At 46.0% G+C, this 15,223-nt stretch overlaps 1 protein-coding gene across 21 annotated transcripts in view; it reads right to left on the minus strand.

The window, feature by feature from the left end:
• Window positions 1–15,223, minus strand: part of Dock9 (dedicator of cytokinesis 9) — a 254,169-nt gene that overhangs the window by 68,985 nt on the left and 169,961 nt on the right. For all 21 annotated transcript variants that reach the window (XM_029469291.1, XM_029469295.1, XM_029469284.1 and 18 more), the window contains exons 22-27: window positions 15,073–15,159; window positions 14,329–14,418; window positions 11,971–12,086; window positions 11,263–11,332; window positions 10,377–10,502; window positions 8,891–8,962 (exon numbers count right to left, since the gene is read on the minus strand). In XM_029469291.1, the coding sequence (XP_029325151.1) occupies window positions 8,891–8,962; window positions 10,377–10,502; window positions 11,263–11,332; window positions 11,971–12,086; window positions 14,329–14,418; window positions 15,073–15,159 (561 nt within the window). The remainder of the gene's footprint in view (window positions 1–8,890; window positions 8,963–10,376; window positions 10,503–11,262; window positions 11,333–11,970; window positions 12,087–14,328; window positions 14,419–15,072; window positions 15,160–15,223) is intronic.

Here is a 15,223-nt window from a genome sequence, read left to right on the forward strand (position 1 = left end):
AGTTTGAGGCCAGCCTGGTCTACAAAGTGAGTTCCAGGACAGCCAGGGCTATACAGAGAAACCCTGTCTCAAAAAACCAAAAAAAAAAAAAAAAGTGCTCAAATATGTCAAATATCTGGACCTTCTTTGATATGACAAAGAGGGTCTTGGTAGTTTATACAAACAAGAACAGAAATGTTGATCTAAGAGTGTTGGCAGAAAACAGGGCAGGACCCTGCACTTTCTGTGGGCATCTTCAATAATGGGCACAAGCCAAGCGTTCCTCAGACACTTTTTATATTCTTTATTCAAAACTCAAAGAACAAGTTTATTTGTGTTTATACATATATTATATATAATATATGTTATATATTATATATCATGTTATATATTATATATTATATGTGTGTGTGCATGTGAAGGTCAGAGAACAGTTATTAGGAGTTTCACTCTATTCCCACCATGTGGTTCCCAGGGATTGAACTCTGGTCATCAGGCTTGGTTTACCCAGTGAGACATCTTGCTGGCCCTTCTCAGAGAAAGCACTACCTAGGCTGAAGCCCAGAGTATTCAAAGGATACACAGACACTGATGAATGCACATGGCCAGTTTAAAGGGTGTGGCAGCCTTCTGCTTGCAAGTCAGTGCATAACGATCCCTTCTCTCATTAATGCATACCAGAGAAAGTACCAACTGCTGAGCAATCAGCTGGGTTACTGCCATGTCTCTACATGCCAGCCACTGCACCACACACTCCTGGTTACTTCCCACCCAATTCTATACGATCCTTATGACTTATTCTGCATGTTACCGGTTGAGGGACGGTAGAGATGCATGCTTAGTCACACAACTCAAATGACTCATACTCAGATCTACCAGGAGTCCAAAGTCTTCTGACACGTGAGACCACACTTCTTTTCCCAAGGCCACAAAGGAGGGAGGGAGCATAACTAAAAACTCTTAGCCACTGGATTTAATTTCAACAGCCACAAGAATGGAGCACCCCAATCTACAAATAAGGAAGCTAGTATTTAACAGCTCAGTAAAAAGTCCTATTTATCCTTTCCTTTACCAGCCCTTTTGCTTCCCCTCTTTGGTGACCAGACCCCTTTGAAGTGCAGGAGCAGTGGCTGACCAGGTAGACTCTATTTCCCAGCCTAACTTATAGCTTGATGTGGGCCACGTGACTAAGTTCCATCTAATGGACTGCAGAGTGACAGGTGCCTCCTAGACCACATTCATGAAGGAAGCAGATAGCTTTCATGTTCTTTTCTTTCCTGTGTCTGGAATGTGCTGTGAGGTGAGCCAGCCACAACACTGTGGGGGAGAAGGTAACAGCCTAGACTGGATAATCAGATGGGAGGCTGAGTCCCTGCATAAAGCTGTCCTTTCCAAACTACCCACCAGCTCACGATTTTCCAAAACAGAAAGTCAGGTTTCCTGTCACATTTGAGCCACTGTTATCCTGGCCTGTTGTAGAACCACCAGGGTATCACCAAGCAGTGGCACATGAGACTCAGGGAAGGCCATGGCAAGCAGTAAGCTTCCTGGAGGTGGCCCACTGTTTTGCCTGGCTGTGATGGGTGAGCTCTAGAGAGGCACAGCCCCAGAGACTTTGTCCCAGGATTGCTTCTCACTGCTGATGTGCCTGCCCTTCCTGCCATTATTACATAGCCTAATGATGCCTGGGCATCAGCCCACCCTATTGGGAAAATTTCCTGCAAATCAGTATGAAGATGTACTTTCAAATTCTAATGCTGTTTAGATGAGTTAATGACTTTACGGAACTACTGATTTGATTCAAATAGTTTTAGGAAGAAAGTTTTAAGAGATGGTTTTAGTTGTATTGCCTGAAAGATGTAATAAAGTTAGAATCAAGAAAAGAATGTGCTCTCTCCTCATAGAATAGTAAGTACAGGTTGCATAATAAGGAGTGCAATGAGCTTTCACAATTACCCTAAAAATAGAAATAGGCTTGGGACAGATCTGTGATCAAGGGAAAACATTCATTCTAGGTCAGGTCCAGGGATGAGGCCACAGGTGTGCACCATGATAAAGCAAGGCCATGTGCAACTGCTGCTGTGAACTTATACTGAGCTTATAGAATGAAGCACTGCTCTGAACTTACTGTCTACATCCTTCTGTAATTCCCTTTTGTGTAACATCTTATCTGTGAGTTAATTTTATAAAGAACTTTTGTCTAAGAAGCTATAAGGAGGCTGAGAAAAGAAATAAAGTATGGCTGTTGGGGCTCTGCTCCATCCACCAAACGTGTATATATGATATATGTCTGTCTGTACAGTATGTATATATGTATGTTTGTCTACATGTGTGTAGATAAGTGTATGTATATAAGTATGCATGTGTATGTATATAAGTATGCATGTGCATTTGTGAAACTGATGACACTAGCGGTCGGGCCCAGCCAAGCGTGTGTTTGTGTGTGTGTGTGTGTGTATGTGTGTGTATGAGAACATGCTATCATTGGGAGTGGGGGCTGGGGGTAGAGAGGGATATGATTGGCTGCTATCATCGGGGTGGGTGGGGCAGTGCATGATTGGCTGCCATCAGCACCAATCCCAGTCGCTGACACCACATCTCTCTGCCTCCTTTGGTTACCTGGATGTTGAGCTGGCTTTCCACAAAGCAGTACATACTTAAGACTGAAGCCAGAATCTGTGTGTTTCTAACATGAAACCGCATGATTTTATGCACTAAACACCAGGTCTCATTATGATGAAGGTTAGACATATTTGCGTTTTAATCATTTCAGTTTTCAAATCAACAGTAAGAACATACAGAGTCAAGAACCCAGTGAGGTAGGATCAAGTTATAAGAATACAAATTAACTCTCAAATACCACAGTTTTTTTTTTTAAATCATGCACATTGAACTAAAAAACAAAAACAAAAAAAATTCCTGAATCTGAGCAGCACATCAGCTAAATGTAGAACATGGACTTTACATTCTGACTCAGCCGAGCCAACTGTAAAGTGACATTTTGGGGACTCCTGAGGGAAGGCTGAATATAGCTTAGGTGTTAGACCATAATGGAGACTTATTGCTAATTTTGTCTCAGAGTCCTGTAGTAGTGATGTCTTTTAAACGCCTTCCCCACTGGAGAAGACATAGAGAGTGAGAGTGGGGGCAGAAAGCAGGAATTGCAACACTGTTGCTAACTGCTCAGGCTCAACTGCTGGTAACAATGAATCCATCACAGCACCTGCTCTGCTCTGCCTCTCAGAAGATCTCTAAGTCAGTCTGTAAGCGCTGAACAGCAATGCTGCTGCTGTAAGGGCCACTAGGAGTCTTTGGAGGCTACAGATGCCCTTCTGACAGCGACAAATGGCTATAGTAAGCAACTCTACTTTGACAACAAACAAATTGAGGCCTTTTAACTCACTAAGACACACATTTGGAGGCAAGAAAGGTCATAAAGACCTAGGTAAGTAGATGCTTTTTAAAAAGATTGATATAAACCGAACTGAAAGGAAAAATAAAGTCTAGGATAATGGGCTGGTGCACAGAGTGGGAATAACCAAGCACAGCTCCGAGGACAGAGCCCCCCAGACATTGGCTTCTCAGGCAAGCAAATTCCCACTCTTTGGCCCCACAAGTTATCACTTCTGCAGCATCCCTGCTGGCCTAGGCACTGCCACCTGCTGCCCTAATGGATGCTCAGACTCCTCTAGCTATCCACTGTGCACACTCTACTGTAAATGTGCTAACTCTGTGCCCTCCCGAATGGGTTCTCCCTGAAGACCCAGCACTAGCCTAGCTGTCACAGTCCTGTGGACACTGCTGCTAAAACCAGGGTTTTACAGAGCCAGATCCCCTGGAACTGGAATTATGGTTGTGAGCCACCATATGGGTGCTAAGAGTTAAGCCTGGACCCTCTGCAAGAGCAGCAGATGTTTTTAGCCACCACGGAGTCATCTCTCCTGCCTCAGACTTCATTTTTCGAGCCTCTGCTTTGCCTTGAAGTATCAGCTAGACTTGAATTCTCATCTTGCTTCCCCCGGGCTGGATTACAGGCAGGCACTGATTAAATTCAGACTGTCCAAGTGCAATATTTCGCAACCTTTGACAGGCAAAACAGAGTTGCATAACCACCACAATCAAGGAGCCAGCCTCCATCCGTCCTCTGTGCTTGGCTCCTGACAATGGCCACTCTGTTTTCTATCCCTGAAATTTTTCCTTTTCAAGAATGTCTTAAATATAAATGAATCCATCCATGTAATCTTCTGGGTCTGAATTTTACTTCAATACTTCTAAGAGTTGCCCATATTTTTTTTTTTGCAAGAATGAGCATTTTGTTCCTTACTATTACTAAGTGGTATTCCATCATACCGAGTCACCAACAATTTATCTACCCATTTCCTGACCAGTGGGTATTGAGCTGTTTCCAGGTTTGGGCTTTTGTGAATAAGGCTGCTATGCACATTCATGCACAGGTTTTTGTGAGGATACATGCTCTTATCCCCCTTCAGTAAATACTGAGGAGGGAGTTGCTGGGCTGAATGAATGGCTATTTTAACATCTCTTATTCATTCATTATTCATATTGCTGGGTAAGCCTGTTGCCTGTGCATAAGACTTAAGTCTCCTGTCCCCTAAGTGTGGCATCCTTCAAGGTTCAGGTAAAGTTCATCTCTACCTCCACCTTTGCCTCATGCTCAGCTCACACAAATACCTTCATATGCCCTGTTTTTGTTGTTCCAACTGAATATCTCCTTTCCTCAATGTCCAGGGTAGTTTCAAGGTGGGAGATGTGTCTTTAATCCTTTTATGTTTTTCTTCTGCCTGGCATACCTATAAAAACCACTCAAAACACTTGAGGGGTGGAAACATGGGGGTTAATATTCGGTCTGTCATGGGAATGTTCAGATTTGGTTTGGGGAAAGCCCTAGTAGTCTGCTTACTGTACTTCATAAATAAAAATTCTCATCTTCCTTGAAGGCAAAGCAATCAGACTTAGAACGTTCATCCTACCTCTGTGGGTTTTCTCACTCCGTTCTTAAGGACAGACACCTGTGGGATGCCAGTGCTCAGCCCAACATAGCGTGGGAAGAAGGAAGTGGAAGGCAAGTCTGTGGGAATCAGAGTTATAAAAAGAAGTTCCCAAAAGCGTCGCCCACAGATGCCGAGTCAGAGGAGAACCTCCCAGCTGGCCCTGCTGCTGTGTGGCCTTTCTCAAAAACCCCTCCTTGTAACTTCCAAGCACCTGCCTCCTCTGATGGCCCCAAGTCAAACTCCGTCACATTCACTGTATGGGAAGCTACAGGGCCATCTGCTGGAGCTGCTTTCTGATGCTACTTCATTGAATGTGGTATGCCTGGAGACTAGAAGGTTGACACACCTCCACCTTTAGCTATGACTCAGCAAAATGGTTTGTACATTAATCAATCAATCCACGTTGGTATGTGTGGGTAGCGTCACCCAACTACCAATAGGCATGTGCACAGACGTACACTCAGTTCCTCCAGGAAAAACAACCAAAGCATCATCAGCTCATGTCCCAGCCCAAGGCCCAGGGGCCCCTACAGGATGAGTCGGTATCTCGTTATGGTACTTTCAGAAAGGCTTACTAAATGATGGAATCAAAGTCTGCAACAGAAAAATATCAGAACAAATTCAGAATATTTAACATTAAAAATGTAAAAACCCAAGAGGATTTGACCCAAGTTTTAGAAAGAAATCATGAATAATAAAAGAACTTGTTCCCTAAACTGTGTGGTGTGAACGCATGCGTATGCATGTGTATATGTGTGTGTGTGTGTGTCCAGAAGTTGATGTCAGGATGACTTTCCTCAGCTGTTTCTCCACTTTTTTGTTTGGAGACAGGGTCTCTTATTATATTGGGCCTGATGAATGGGTAACCTGTGGGAAGCAGGTTGGGGCCTCTAGCACAAGCCAGGCAGGGAGAAAATGGAAGAGCAGAATCTTTTACAGTGCCAGGATGGACTCCCAAATCTCTCCTCAGGGTCAATTACACTGTGGGTCCACATTCTTCTTTTGGAAGCCAGAGCTCTCTTATACGCACAGCTGCACAGAGATTTTTTTTCTAAGACTTCTAAAAATCCCCCTCTAAACACTGCTTTAGGACTAAGATACAATTAAGGTAGGGAGAAGGCTCTGCAATTCCACAGACAGACTCGCCATTTCTCAGAGCAGAGGTGCAGGGAACCCGCCACACGGCTGGGAAGGGCGGGACACCTGCAAGTGGCAGGTCCTGGGCTCCAGGAAGCCACATGGTCTCAGAAGACCATTCCGAGGGTCCGTCTGCCTTGTTGTCTACCTCTGCGATAAAGGGGAAGAGCTGGTAAGTGAACCCACTCTTAGGCCACTATTATCTCTGCTGTGATGTTTTAATTTAGCACCGAGAACAGACACAGGCCACTAACGTCCTTTCCTAATTTCCTAGCCCTTGAAACTGATGGCCAATGGTGTGCCCAGTTCTTTCACAAGTTGTCCCAAGTGCTCACAGACTTCTGGATCGCCTCTCAGGTGGCCTCTGCTGCAGTCCTAGGCAGGGAGGGGGCAACTGTGATTCCCTGTGACAGGGGCTCCCTGCTCTTCACCACCCTGGTTCTTTTCTCCTCCTAGTCTGTGTTCTTCCTCAGGCCAAGCAGATGCCTCTACGCACCAGAATCCATCCGAGCACAGTCTCCCTCTATCACACACTCCTCTTCTCACCACCTATGCCCTCCTCTCATGGTGACCATCATGAGGGTAGGTAGCCACCAAGCTACACGTACACGCTCTACCTACTTTATTTTTATAACACTGAAGGGTTATTTGCTGAGCAAAACCAATACACTTAAAATACAACCAAAGCATCTCAACCTCTGAAGTGATCTCTCTTTGTTAAAATTACCTCAGGGCTCTTTTGTAGGTTGAACTGCATCTCCAGATTCGAATGTTAAAGATGAGTTTTTCCTTCAGTGTTTGCTCATGCGCTCTTCCCATCCCCACCCCAGGCTCTCATACACACGCCATACTGTGAACATGGGGGACAGCCTCCAAGGGACACTGACCTTTGCCCTCTACCTTGTTTGAGGGAGGTCTCACTACAACAGCGCTGGAATGAGAGACACATGCTAACATGCCTGGCTTTCCATGGGCTCTGCAGATTTGAAATTGGGTCCCCATGTTTCCAGAGAAAATGCTTTCCCGCTGGGTCACTGCCTAGCCCATGTGCTTAAGCTGTGGCACCCCAAAAAGTCCCAGTGGGGGGCTGTATTTGAGGCAGGGTCTTTAGAGAAGAGACTAAGGTAAAGTGATGTCATCAGGGTACACATTAGTCCAGTGTGGCAGGTGCCACACAGGAAGTAAACCTTTGCAGAAGAAGAGACTATTGGCAGAGTAGACACCTCAGAGAGGTCCAGCCCACAGAAACTTTGACCTAGATCTTTTAGCTTCTTAACTTTGAGGAAATGAATGCCAGTGCTCTAATCCAGAGGTACTCTAGGGTGGCAGCAACAGAAAACCAACAGAGGCTATAATCCTGTTGCACTTGTAACATACTTAACTAAAAAGTGATACAATGAAATCCTGTGTGTATAAGAGCACACACTTGTATACTGCCAGGGAGTCAATCTGCTTGATTCTTCCTTGGCAGGCTGCCCTGGCATAAATACAGAGGGTGCATATCTCCGTGCAAGGCAAATGCCACCCACCTCCATCTGGCATCTCCCTATGAAGTAAAAAATCAAAGTTTTTAAGTTGGATTGGAAAAGGAAAAAACAAACAACCAAAAAACAAGGAAACTGGCCAGAACCAAGGCCTGCTCAACATGTAAGTATGCCTTCAGGCACTGGGCCACCAACTTTTTGTTCTGCTTCTAATAAAGCAGAGCCCTTGAATAAACGGATGAGGTCTCCATCCTCTGGTGACCTCTTCCAGACCTTCCCCGCTCTCTCCTTTCTCTCTTTCACTCCTCCCTCTCTCCCTCCCTCCTTCCTCCTCTTCCTCCTCCTCCTCCTTTTCTCTCTCTCTCCCTCCCTCTTCCTCCTTCTTCTCTCTCTCTTCCCCCTCTCTCCCTCTCTGTCTCTTTCTGTCCCTTCCTCCTCCTCTCTCTCCCTCTCCCCCTCCCCCCGCAAGCATCCACAGGGCCCGTGTACCCCTACCACCTGAAGCCCTCACAGGTTCCCCCTGCTCAGTCACCCTCTCATAGCTGCAGTATGGCCACAATTCACAGACACAACTCCCAACTCCTGCATCAGAAGCAGGTCTTCCAGTCATCAGAGAGAAGGTAACATTGTCAAGCATGCCCTATATTAGTCCTTCATTAAAAACCTAGAGCCTCAGAGAGCTACAAGGCCATGCCCTAACAGGAACCACCAGTCCAGAGACAAGACCAACTGTGTGGGGGATGAGCCTCATGAGAATATAGAGGCAGAATGTCCCAGTGGGAACCAGGGGGACATGTCACAGAAACACACACCCAGGTACCAGCAAAAGGAGAGGCAGAATTTGAGACTGTGCACAGGTACCTGGTGAGACTCAGCCATCTGTAATCAGAAATATCTACGGTGGCTAAGACAATGCAGCATCTTACATTAGTACTCAAGCAACTGGTCCCAGTTCAGAAAAGCTATTCAAAGGATAACCGTAGTTTTCTTTGGATTTAATAACCCTGTAGGTAGTGAGGAACCAAGGCCTTGGAGCTAGATGCGTTAGCACTCATTAACTGCAGGACTGAGAGCAAGTAATAACTCAAATACTCTAGCCTTAGTCTTCTTACCTAACCAATGGGCATCCCTCACAGGACTGCGGTGAAGTCGAAACATGCTACTAATCATACATGAAACAAGTCTGTGCCCAGCGCACAGCGAACATGAATAGGCGTGAGCTTTCAACCCAGCAAAAGACATCTTCCCCCCAAACAAGTCCCCAGTGGAGTAACATACCTTGACTTTGTTATTTTCAATCAAATGCTGAGCCATGGACTTTATCAGCACATCAAAGAAAAACCAAGAGTACTGAAAGAAAAGAAAAAACAAACACAAAAATAATGCGTCACTAGGAAAGAGACCAGCTCTCCTAGGCTGGCCATACTAGCTATGAGAAGCAGGTTATGGGCGGTGAGACACACTGGACAGCTTCTCATCAGATCCAAGAGGTGGGTGGCAGACTTCTGCTCCTTGCACACATTCAGCAACACGCAGCTGCACCCACTGGGAGACTGAACACCCTCTCCCACTAGACGCACGCCTGGATCATTTGTGGAGTCTCCTCTGATGATTTCTTGTTTAGGGAGACTGTCTATACCATCTCTCGCAGTGTCCTCCACACTGAGGAGGTGACAGTGAGACTTTGGAAATGGTAAACTTATCTTTACAGCTTTCATCTGAGACCAAAACTAGCAAACTTGGACCTGGAGAGATAATTCTGATCACTCAGATTTAGTAGTGATGGTGACAACTGCCATCAATGTCCACACATGGTGACAACTGTCATAAATGTCCACACACAGGCTTAGCTGGTCAGGCTATGGAGTATGTGGAATTTATACACACACACACACCCCACCCCACCCCACCCCACTCTGCTTGGTGTTTTCAGCTGAAAACACTCAGATTCCCACTCTGGTTGCCTGCTGCTGGGTACGTCTCCCACCATTATATTATGTACTCTAACCAATCTGAAACCAACCTTAAGCTAAACTAAACTTGGCTCATGAAGTCGCCTCTGGTCAAATTGCCAGTCACAGCAACAGTAACTGATACACACTCCCTCCCTCCTATTTAAGAGTCCTGGGTAGTGGGCACCACAGGCAGGTGCTACCATGGCTAGCTCTCAGTTTACTTAACTGTAATATGATATGTGTGCATATCATTAGGGCAACATGTAGTGCTTTAAGATGTTTAACTGAGGTTATCTTAAACATTTTCTTTCTTTTCTTTTCCTTTCCTTTCCTTTTCCCTTCTCTTTTTCCTTTCCCCTTCCCTTTTTCCTTTTCCCTTCCCTTTTTCCTTTTCCCTTCTCTTTTTCCTTTCCCCTTCCCTTATTCCTTTTCCCTTCCCTTTTCCTTTTCCCTTCCCCTTTCCTTTTCCCTTCCCTTTTCCCTTTCCCTCCCTCCCTCCCTCCCTCCCTTCCTTCCTTTTTTTATGGTAACAGCTTTCTCAAGGGAATGCTCAGTACATCTGTTTTCTGTTTTCTGTTCCCACCTCGCTGTGCAACAGCACCAGGAAGCTTCTCCCTCTTGAGCACTCTTAGTACCCACTCACTGACCCTCCCAGCCCCACCCTCCCATTCATCAGATATGCTACTATTTGGGCAGAAGAGAACCGGAGCCTCACACAGGGCCACATAAGCCTTGGGCAACGGAGATCCATCCCCAGCCCTTGAAGATCAGTTCTAAAGCTGCAGAGCAAGGCTGACTGCCTGTATTACCTTCAGAAGTTTGTTGCTGGTAAGGAAATCGGCAGAAGGCTTGAGAATGGTGGTCATGGATTTCGTCAGTTCCTCGTGCACTGTCTTATACTCAGATGCAACGTACGGTTCAGCCTTATAGGCAAACTTTGAAAAGAAAGAGAGGAACTCTACAGCATGGGTTCTTCCATGGGAGGGGCAGAGAGCTTGTGAGGCTCCCGAGAATGGAGATCCGGGACTGAGGTGCACATTCAAGGGTGGGAGAAGGGATGGAAACGAAGGTGGGAGGGTGACTGTCATGTGACAGAGAGAGGGTGGCCAGGATGTCTCCAGAGAACCCATCCAAGACATGACAACCGTACAAGGCAGCTCAGAGCCCAGCTGGCACACAATTCCATCTGTAACAGAACCTCTAGGAATGGGCTACAGGACACAGTAGCAGATCCTGGAGAATCTAAATTTTAGTTTGCAGAGTACACAAAGCCACAGTCCACGTATAAGAGGATGTGTAACTCTTTAGCAAAGTGTTTGTTGTATGATTATTTAACAGTACCTATCAAGAACCTATTGCTATTGACGGTTTAAAAAGGAACATGAAGATTGCTAATGAGTAACTCTACCCAAGATCAATTAAAACAATTCTTATTTCACCCCCCTGCCAGTTGAGTCACACTCATCTTGCAAAGGGTGAAATTAGTTAATGAATGAATGGCTGCCTGTCTTCCAACTCCCCTGGTTCAGGTACAAGCCCTCGCAGAAGGGACCAAATTGATTCACAGGTATTAAATTCCAAATGCACCCCTGAATTATGAGGCTTGTAGAAAGAAGTCTTTGGAAGGAAACTTGGAGAGCCACAGCTGTAAGTGATTGTAGCAGCTTGACTTATTCATTTATTTATTTTACATACCTTAACATATGACCTCAAGTGGCTCTCCAATCCTTCCTCATGGCACTGGGCAACCACATGAATAATGACCCTACACACCACAGGAATGAATAAAGCAATGAGTAGTGATATGGAAATGGGAACATTTCGTTATCTTCACAGCAGCAGAACGATGATGCTGTTGGCACGTAGCAAACAAGAAGACAAGGAATCAGATGTGGAGCCTATGTGCGAGAGTAAGACATTTCTCCAGTAAAATGTTCAGCACATATACTAGCATTTCAGAGAGGCTCCAGGTGTGGACAGACTGAAGGGAAGAAGAGCATCCAGCTATCCATCCATCCACCCATCCATCCACTCATCTGTCTGTCCATCTGTCCATCCATCCATCCACCCATCCATCCACTCATCTGTCTGTCCATCTGTCCATCCATCCATCCACCCATCCATCCACTCATCTGCCTGTCCATCTGTCCACCCATCCATCCGTCCATCTGTCCATCCATTTGCTTGTCTGCCTGCCTGCCCATCCATCCATCCATCCATCCATCCATCCATCCATCCACCCACTCATCCATCCATTCACTCATCTGTCCACCTATCCATCCATCCATCCATCCACTCGTCTGTCTGTCCATCCATCCATCTGTCCATCCACCCGTCTGTCCATCCATCCATCCATCCATCCATCCATCAGTACATCCACCATGCCCCCATTCCCCACCTTACCGTGTCACGTTCACAGCAACCTCCTCCTGGGTGGCTCTTGTGAGGACTCTGAATAGCTGATTTAAAATGGTCGGCAAGAAGGCGATCATCACATGGCCTTCCATCGCATGCAGACTCTACACAGAAGACATGGTGAAACGTTGTGTTATATTTAGAAAAAAAAAGTATTTTATTTCAGTTATTCATTTTGAGATGGGGTCTTGCTATGGACCCAGGCTGAACTGAAATTCCTGACTGCCAGTGACTCTCACAGCTCAGCCTCCCAAGTCCCTGGGTCAACAGGTACACACTAAGGTGCCTACTACGCTATTTAAGGTAATATCTACTTCATTTCAAGGAAGGATAGAAGGACTCCCTCTAAAATGAGTGGAAGAGGAGGGCATACACAGTAGACTTCAAGGATGCCTTTGTCCTAAACTGCAGGGTCGGTGAAGATGTTCCACAGGGCAAGGGACTAAAGACTGTTAACTAGTTGCCGTAAGCCAAGGAGCAGTCAGTGGAGCAATATAATTGCAAGAGCTCTTTAAAACAGAGAGAGAGGCAGAAGAGGAATCAGGAGGAGCTGTAACCAAGAAGAATGGTCAGAGAGGTCTCACGTGATCACTGAAGTGTAGGAGAGGCCAACAGCCAATGTACCTGTTTTCATTTTCGTAAATATGTAGATTGTTTTCTCTTGATTAGAGCAAAGTCTCTACCCAATCTCTGGCATCTTATTTTGTCCTATGCCTGGAATGTCATTTAGTGACTGTCTTCAAAGTACTCTTCTATAATCAAGTTCTATATCAAAGTCCCCCTCTCACTGCTTCGCACTGGCTCCAGGAACATACTCAGCTCCTGCACACGGCTGGGCCAGGCTAGATGCATTACCTCTGGCTACCCAGGATGCTGTGGTCAAGTTAGTATTATCTCCTATGACTGAGAAGTTTTCTAAGGGTCAGGACTGTTAGGATTTGAGTGTGTCCTTCACAAAGTCTGTGATAGAAACTTAATCCTCAATGCAAAATCGGGAAGAGGTGTGGTCTAAGGTGAGGCAATCAGGCCACGGGGACTCAAGCTTCAGGAACGGGTCACTGTGCCTGCTCGAGTGGGTTCCTTAAAAGTGATGAGCTTGGTTCTCCTCTTTCTCTACTGCCCAATTCTAGCCTTGATGCTTTCACGGCCCTCAAACTCCAGTTTCAGGTATTCTGTTACAGCAGCAGCAAACGGGTAAGCCAGGGCTGCTTCTTTTATGCTCAGCAGCAGGTAAGTGTAGGGCAGTGGACTTTGTCACCAGGCAGCTAAGTGTGGGGCAGTGGACTGTGTCACCAGGCAGCTAACTGTGGGGCAGTGGACTGTGTCACCAGGCAGCTAAGTGTGGGGCAGTGGACTGTGTCACCAGGCAGCTAAGTGTGGGGCAGTAGATTGTGCCACCAGGTAGGTAAGTAAGTGTGGAGCAGTGGACTGTGTCACCAGGCAGCTAAGTATGGGCAGTGGACTGTGCCATTAGACAGAAGAACTGGCAAGGTAGTAGTTCAGAATCCGGATAAAATTTATAATTGAGAATGGCAGAGTTTGGACTAGCTCCAGACAGGATTCCTGTCCTGGAGCACACGACCATGACACCACACTAAGAGGACCATGACAACCTCTCACACAGCATCAAAACCTAGAGTTCTCCATGCTGAATACAGCAGTTTGGACAAGCAAGGACTGCCTACTTCATCAATAACCAGTGCAGGGAGGCCTTCATCATACAGAGCCCAGCCTATGTCTCCTGCAGAAGGCCCCTCTGCACTCCTGGGACTCACTCTGAGATAAGCTGGACCCCAGGCTCATTGCAGGCCTGCAGGCTCCATTCGCAACTCCTCGTGGTCCTCTTGGCGTCTTGGGTACACAGGAGTTTGAGAACCACAGTCTCCATTCCAGCCCCCACCGTTTCTCACCCAGAGAAACATGGGCTAAGACCCCTATCTTAGACTGCCTTTGCCTCCCTTGAGCAGCACATCGGCAATGGTCCAGTACCCCTGAGTTTCAGGCAGTGTTCAGATTCCCCAGTGATGAGGTAAAAAACAAACAAACAAACAAACAAATAAAAACCGCAGTACCATGTAAACATTCAGCAAAGGTCTGTATCGAGTGAGTGCAAGAGAAATGGTTTTCAAGGGAGCATGAGGGACTAGCACACAGGCAGGAGCAGAGCTACATCTGAGTTCACTCCGGTCCACTACTTAAAAGCCACATGAAATCACCATGATCACATCCAGGTAGAAACATCCACACAGAAGCTTACAAAGGGGCAGTAAAAACATTCACCACCAAAAAGGAAACCCAGTTTACTCCCAAAGACATTTAAGAGGGGGATGGAAAACCATCTGGTACCTTAAGGTATTTTACTAGTTCACTCCCTGAGGCTTGGGCTCCAGATTCCGTTTTCTGACAGTATTGGAAAAAATTATGTAAATGTTGATCCTAGATTGAGGGGCGGGAGAGGGCAGGGAGAAGGAGAAGAAAGTCTGTTAGTAATTGTTTCTAGACACAAGAGAATCTGCTACATGTAACAAACATGAATGGCTTATAAGTATTTGAATGTGTATGTGTGTGTGTGCGCACACGTGTGCGCACACGTGGGCGCAAGCTCACACCAGTGTGTACTCAAGATGCTAGAAGAGGAAACTGGGAGGCCTCTTCCTTTGAGGCAGGGTCTCTTCTCTGATTTATCTTGACTGGGCTGGAAGCCAGCAAGCCCTAGAAACCTCATGCATGTGTAAGATGCATAGCTTGTTACACGGGTGCTGGGCACTCTGTGGGAACTCATGATTTCATACCTGCTGCTCTTAATCAGAGAGTCATCTACCCAACCCCACAAATGGATTTTAAGATTTTAAAATTAACCGTGTACAAACTACATCTAAAGATTTTTCATCAGAGGAAAATAGTTGAAAAATCTCATAGACTTATAAAGTATTTGTTACGTATACCAGTGTATCACACGTAAGCACCTTCTACGTACTTTCTTCAAATACAGGTCTATAGTGTAAAAATATACTCCTAAGTCAACAGGATTCTGATTCACACAGACAAGACGTGCAAGCAGTCGCAATCACTGGAATGTGTGGCACACACCTGAGTGTACACTGTGGAAACCAGATGAGTGGAGATCTTCAACAGTGGCTTGCCTCCTTCCACCCACTTAACCTCTGGACCATAATGCTGGGGGGGAAATGGGAAAAAGATCGGAACAGATTAGCTCTCTTAGCAACCAATGAGGGCACTG

This window comes from Mus caroli, chromosome 14 (assembly GCF_900094665.2).
Source record: "Mus caroli chromosome 14, CAROLI_EIJ_v1.1, whole genome shotgun sequence".
In the NCBI taxonomy this organism is placed as follows: domain Eukaryota; kingdom Metazoa; phylum Chordata; class Mammalia; order Rodentia; family Muridae; genus Mus; species Mus caroli.